This window comes from Chenopodium quinoa, unplaced genomic scaffold (assembly GCF_001683475.1).
Source record: "Chenopodium quinoa cultivar QQ74 unplaced genomic scaffold, ASM168347v1, whole genome shotgun sequence".
Classification (NCBI taxonomy): Eukaryota; Viridiplantae; Streptophyta; class Magnoliopsida; order Caryophyllales; family Amaranthaceae; genus Chenopodium; species Chenopodium quinoa.
In genome coordinates, this window is record NW_018744693.1 from 5,525,101 (window position 1) to 5,532,031 (window position 6,931).

The following is a 6,931-nucleotide window of genomic DNA, read 5'->3' on the forward strand; positions in this document are numbered from 1 at the left end:
AGAACCGCTAATGGTATTAAAGGTTCTTCAAATAGAACGTCTAATATCATTAGCAGTTCTATTTGAAGAACCTGTAATGTTCTTTAAATAGAACCTCTAATGGTATTAGCGGTTCTATTTGAAGAGCCTCTAATACCATAAGCGGTTCTATTTGAAGAACCTAAACATTAAACCCAATAAGTTACTGAGTATTTTAAGTATAAACCGCTAATAACAATAGCGGATTTTTAAAAAAGAACCGCTAATGGGGATTTTACAACCCTACACTAATCCTACTTGTATGGTATCACGGAAAATAATTTTAAAACTGACATATATACGGAATTATTTTTTATTTTAACATTATTTACTTATTTCTTTTTAATAATTAAAAAAATAAAAAAAATAACTGAAACCAAAAACCGATCCAAACACGCCAAAATGAGAATAAATTCATACCCTCGATTCCTTGATGATACGTGACGATACGTATTAGATCTGACTATTGACATTTTATGCGTGCAATTATTTTCCTCCTACGTTTTTTCTTTCCTTGTTTTTTTTTTCTTCTTTTTTTGTTTTGTTTAGGTCCTTTGTTGCTCTCCGCTTCGCTTTTACTCCGTATGCTGCACCTCCCTTTCTATCTCTCCAGTCTGCATTGAAGCGTATTTCGAGCTCTCCATTGAAGCACCTTCTTAGCTTACTCTCCTCCATTGAAGCAGCTCCCGAGGTAAGATTGCTTTCTTTGTTAAAATTAATCAATCGAATATCAATTTCACAATCTAGGGTTTTATTGCTGATTTAATTGTCAGTCAATTTAGGGTTCTTCTGAGGTGGATTATTGAACTATTATTCATCATATTTATAATTAATGAAGTTGTGAATGATGTTAACGAGTGATTTTGTTGATATTTCTTAAGCAAGAAGAATTTTTTGTGATATTTAGAGCCTAATGAGTCAAATTTGGTTGTTTTTGTTGCAAGATTTTGATTATACTCCTTCAATGTTATGATTGAAGTATAAAATTAATCCTTTTCTCCTTTGGCCGATGGCGGCCGTCCCTTCTGCCCTGGTTCTTGGACGGGCCTGGTTTAATCTTTACCAGCTAATCTAAATTGGGTGAACTGAAGCTAAATTTTTTGTGCAATTTGTTGTGTTTCTTGTAAGCTTACATGTTTTTGCAAATGTTCTGCTTGTTTCAGGAATGGGAACTTGCTGAAAACATTTCTTGGGTATTTAATTTGCCGCGGTAGTTCATTTGGAAAAGGCAATTGATTTTTATAAATAAGTAATCCATGGGGGATATACAATTATCTGGAAAGCCAATTGATTCTCTCTTGGAGAAGGTCCTGTGTATGAACATTCTTTCTTCGGATTATTTCCGTGACCTTTATCGTTTGAAGACATACCATGAGGTGATCGATGAGATATACAATCAAGTTGATCATGTGGAGCCATGGATGACTGGAAACTGCCGGGGACCTTCTACGGCATTTTGTCTCTTGTACAAGTTTTTTACCATGAAGCTAACTGCCAAGCAAATGCATGGGCTATTGAAGCATCCAGATTCTCCTTACATCAGAGCTGTGAGTATTCTGCTTCTTCTGACACTATTCAGAATCTATGCTTTGTGCTATTAGTTGTTTATTGCAGTTTTATTTTTTCATAATTTCAATTTGGAAATTGGAGCTTAGATTGTGAAGCCAGGAAAATTAGATTTCATTATTTGCAGGAATATTGTACTACGTATTAATGCTAATGTGTAAAGTGCCTGTTCAAAGGTACTAAGGTGATTAGGGAGCCCACTTCCTTTTCTTTCTCAAGCCTCAAGGATGAAAAGTATACTCATTTACTCCTCTGTTGTGTTTAGTATTTTCCATCCCTAGTTTTTACTTGTTTAAAGTTCTATTGTGTGGGTGGATAAATATGCTGCTTAGTATTATTATGCAGGGTAGTAAATAATGTAGATAGAAATTGTGGGGACCTTGCTAACTAAGGGTGCGTTCTTTTCACCCAAATTTCACTTTTTTTGAACATAAATGAACTTACTTGAATTTATCAAAACTTGAACATGTTATACCTAATTAGAACTTATTCAATCAATCAATTAAAGCCTTAATCCCATAAGTGGGGTCGGCTAACATGAACCAAATTTTATTATTCTTTGTAGACATCGACATAAATCTTCTTTCTCCATCCCTTACGATCTAATGCTTCATCCTAATGCAAATCCCTATACTTCATATCCTTTCTAACTCCTTCCAACAAAGTCATTTTCGGTCTCCCTTTCCCTCGTTTAACCCCTTCATGGTCCCACTCTTTCACTTTTCAGGTCTCCGTCTTACATGCCCTAACCAATGCGGGCGATTTTCCCTTAGTTTATATGCAATGCGTGCCACATCTACTTTCTTGCGGATAACCTCATTTTTGATTCTATCTCTTAGAGTGTTCCCACACATTCACCATAATTAGAACTTTGTAAATTAGAACTTTGATAGCCTTTATTATTCATTATAAAAACTAACTTGACCTCATTTTTTTGACCTCATTAGCACTTAACCGAACTCATTAGCCCTTCTTTGAAAAAATTAACCTTAACTGAACTAGTCAACTAGGTCTAAAATGGAAATGAGACAATCTTTTAGGACATCCCAAATACGAAAATGAGGCAATTGTTGTGGGACAAAAGGAGTACTATCATCTGCACTCTATAGCATGGAAAGCATGCTCAACTACTGTTATCTGTGCTCTAAATGTCTCTGCCTTCATGTAGTTTGGTGAAGGGCTGAGATTAAATTGAGACGATGTATTTGCTAAGACCTATTAAAGATTTTCTTATTTATAACTCCTAGTTAGTAGAACTGTAGGAAGTGTAGTTCTTCTAACTTGAAAATTGAGGATTTAACTATTATAGAAAACTCAAGGAATTTTACTCATATCTTGTTTTTTACTTCTATGCTCTGGCAATTAGTTTTTGACATTGATTTGGGCATCCCCATTCGTTAGTTTCTGATCATGGTATTTTGCATCTGCCTCAAGATGTCATTGTCTGATATACTGTGATTTATGGTTAATTTTGTCTTACAGGTTGGATTCTTATACCTTAGGTATGCAGCAGACCCAAAAACATTGTGGATCTGGTTTGAACCATATATTCAAGATGATGAGGTAATAATCTTCTGACCTTGTTTCAGTGTCTTCTTCTTCTTCTTCTTTTTTTTTTTTTTTTTTTAATAAATATAAATTCTTGAGTATGTGGCTAATAACTTCTCTTTTGAGGCACTTTTGACTTGATGTGCTAGACTATAGCCGCTAAGATCTATATACTAAGAAAATGCTTGGTTTCTATATTTATGTTGTCTAGTCCATAAAATTTCTTTATTTAATAAAACTCTTGAAATAACATTTTCTTTTATAACTAGAAGTTTCTTTGACAGTCATTGCTCACCTCCTACAATTTTTAGGGTTAGTCACTACCGACTTTGATTGGAAATCTGATCACCTTGCACTTAACAACCAAAGAAGTGGAGTTATTTTGTGGTTTTTTAATGCTATTGTGAAAAAAAAGCAAAACCATTTTGTTATTTGGGGGGGGGGGGGGGGTTCTTAATTTCCCTCAATTATAGCCTCCTATAGTTTCATGATATTCTTCTCGTATACTATGAGAGAACTTAGCTTGGGTGAGGTCCACTTTTCCCTCTTTTGGGAGGAGGAAGGGTTGTGGATTATGATACTTCGATTATTCATTTTGTCTTTCATACCCATGTTGGACACGACACTCTGACAAGGGTGTGAAATCCTTACCCAATACTTCATTGCTTACCCATATACTTCAATTTTCTTGAATCATGAAATTTTAGGAAGAGTGTGGGTTTAGTGGGTTATGTGCTCACAGATGGGTTTGAGATAAGTTTTCAACAGGAATTAACAGTCAAGCTAATGTGAAATGTTATGTTTATGTTTATCTGCACATTAGAGTTTATGCAAAAAAAACTTCTAAAAACAGGCTTATGTTCCAGTAATGCAGTGTACCTGTACCTGCGTCCAATTTTAGGACAATGTCCCCGCACCCATCCATTGGACAATGACCTTGTGTCTGGAATTCCCGTCCTTGAAATGTGTGACACTTGTTTATTTACCCACACACGTCACTCATACTCTTGTTCGAGTAACAAAGGTTTTGGGCATTTACCATAATGAGCCATGCCATGCTATTTTGACACCTTAATCCTTCACTGCCAACCTGCTTAAAATGGAGTAAATGAGTAATACAACAAAGTTCCTTGAGGGGCCTAGCCACACCACAAATCACTCTTAAGTCTTGTTACATTGATTGAGTGATTTTAGTACTTGGTGAATTATTATTCCTCCCTGGATCATTTTACTTTGGGTTTTGTATTGGAATTAGTTATGGTTATGGAATCTTATGGTTCTTCATGATGAAGTGTAAATTTTTCATTGTGCCATGGAGGATGCTTCGATTGTTAGGCAATTTCATGTGGTTTTGGATGATTTTGGTCTTGTTTTGGTTCTCGTCTTGTGTTCATCGTCCTTAGAAGTGCCAATAGTTGTTGTTAAGCTTTAGGTCTATGATTTTTTTACTTGTTCAGTATAAATTATGAAGGTTTGAGGTTCATAGTATTGCTATGAACCTCTTCTCTTGGTGTTGTGATTTGTTTTCTTGTAAATTTAAAAGTTTCCACAACTTTTAGTGCAGTGGCCCAGTGTTTACACAATTGCAAAGAGGTTGATTTTAACAAAAGATTGTTGAATTAAAGGAATATGGTGACCAGGGGATGCAATTATAAAGTTTTGGCAGCTATCAGTCTTAATGTTAGCCTTGTCCTTTGTTTCATCTCTCTCCTATTCTAATCCACTAACACCTTCTTCTTCAAAATATTTCATCTTTATAGAATCTTCCAATACCATTAAGTGTCTTGAGCTCATAATGCTGTATTCTCTATCACTTTTGGCTCACAACCACACTATAGGTAAATAGTTGGTAACTATAGGAGTAATAGCCAATATTGTAATGCATTTTTGTATTCAATGTTGTTTTGTTTCAAGTGTGCATCTATGGTAGCCATATACTTTGTAACAAAAAGCTCAAAATCCTTGCATAGGGGCCATCACTTTAGGTAGCAGGCTAGCAGCTGTCATTTGGTACAATATTTGGGGCCCTCACCATTGATGAGTGGTTTACTTTTTAAAGGGAATTTTTAATCTGACTATCATATATGTTTGACCACGAGATTTGCATGAAATTGGTCATTATAATTTAAAGTTGTCCAGTGCCATGAATGACAAAAAGACAGTAAATGAGTTTGCACTCTGTTTTAAGTCTAAATGCTTCTATCAACTTCACAGCCTTTTTCTTGAAGGTGAATAGAAACATTTATTTGGTACTGATTTTATTTCAAGATTTGACAGTTGCAGTTTCATCAACAGTGAAGTGGTTGGGTGCATTCATCCCAAGAATGATAAGGTTTTGCCATGTGCTCAAATATAAACACCTCCCTCTTTCGTCCTGTGTGTTTCCTTATATGTATTGTGTCTGCTTCTTGGTTACGTTAAACAAGAGGAGCGGAGATCTTAGAGATCTCATTTTTTTTTTTTCATTTTTGCTGCCTTTATCACCCTCTGCTCCCTAGCTCTTTCCTTTTAATCAAGCTTTGAATCAGTTTGGTTCTTTTGCAGGAATTTTCGCCAGGTTCTAGTGGAAAGATGACCACTATGGGTGTGTATGTACGGGACTTACTTCTTGGACAGGTAATGAACTTGAGTGTCATTTCATTCATTTGTACATAACCACCATTTTAAGTAACAAGGTGGAGGAATCCTTCTTGCTATGCTTTGAGAGACCACATACTTCCCTTAGATGTGCGCTTAGATAATGCCTTGTTAGCTTTATTCCATGTTTATATTAGGAATGCATTGTTTGGAGTGATTCTTCAGAGCCTAAGCTATCTAGCAATGTGCCAGGGCTCCTCTGTATGTATACCTCTGCAGTTTGTCGTTCCGTCTACTTTTGCCGGGTTTTTTTTTTTGTTTTTTTCCCCCCTATACAAATTGTATATAACCTGCACTAGATGTTTGAATGATTTTTGTTATTTGTTTATTACTTCTGTGTATTGGTTATGTAAACTTTTCTTTTGATGCATGAACCATAAATTATGCTCTCGATGCCTCCTTCCTTAGCATCATTTTGTTCTAAAAAAAATGATGGTCAACATTCATTTACTTATCTAGTACCACCATTTACTTTTTAATCATATGCAAATGAATATTTGGGTTTTGTAGAAGCTGACCCATTTAAAGTTGTAATGTCTTAATTTTATTTTAATTATGTCGATTCAAATTTTTTTTTTTTTTAAAACAAATTGATTTTACTCTTTACTGCTTACTGAAATGATTTTTAAAGAATTTTTTCTCTGTGCCAGGATACTTCTGACACATCCCTCATAAAATCAAGGTGTGAAAGGTTTGCTAGGACTGATTACACGTTGCTTATTTTAAAGACTGACACAAATTGCTGAAAATAATTATAATGAACATCAAACATTAATTTTGCGGTTCATAGTATGAGTAATGTGTTCGATTCCCTCTTTTGGACTATAAAGACATTACTAAGAGACTTGCTGATAAAAAGGGGAAAAATGCAAGAGGACATTAATGAGAGCCTCATTAGAAGAGCACATGATACAGAGGGAGGGGGATGTTATTAATTACTGAACTTGATAATGTAACAAATGAGGCAGCCAAAGAGACTAGGTGGAAGGAATTGGTGAAAATGTGGAGGAAGATGAAGGGAGTTAATCACTTGTTTCTACTTTAAACAGAGGTGAGATGAGTGAAGGCTTGTTTAAATTGCAGTTGCAAGGGTAATTATCTGTAATCAAATGTCTTGCTGGTAGTTGGGCATTCTTTCAAAGAGTTCATCCTGATGTTCATA

The 6,931-nt window shown here is 35.1% G+C and overlaps 1 protein-coding gene across 2 annotated transcripts in view; it reads left to right on the forward strand.

The window, feature by feature from the left end:
• The first annotated feature begins 479 nt into the window (after positions 1 to 479).
• The window catches only part of LOC110702657 (pre-mRNA splicing factor SR-like 1), an 8,525-nt gene continuing 2,073 nt past the window's right edge, over positions 480 to 6,931 (forward strand). The window contains exons 1-4 of one of the 2 annotated variants that reach the window (XM_021880404.1): positions 480 to 709; positions 1,182 to 1,565; positions 3,067 to 3,147; positions 5,677 to 5,748. In XM_021880404.1, the coding sequence (XP_021736096.1) occupies positions 1,275 to 1,565; positions 3,067 to 3,147; positions 5,677 to 5,748 (444 nt within the window). In that variant the 5' untranslated portion in view covers positions 480 to 709; positions 1,182 to 1,274. Of the gene's footprint in view, positions 710 to 1,181; positions 1,566 to 3,066; positions 3,148 to 5,676; positions 5,749 to 6,931 lie in introns of those variants that run through there. The other variant, XM_021880405.1, reaches the window with a different exon arrangement.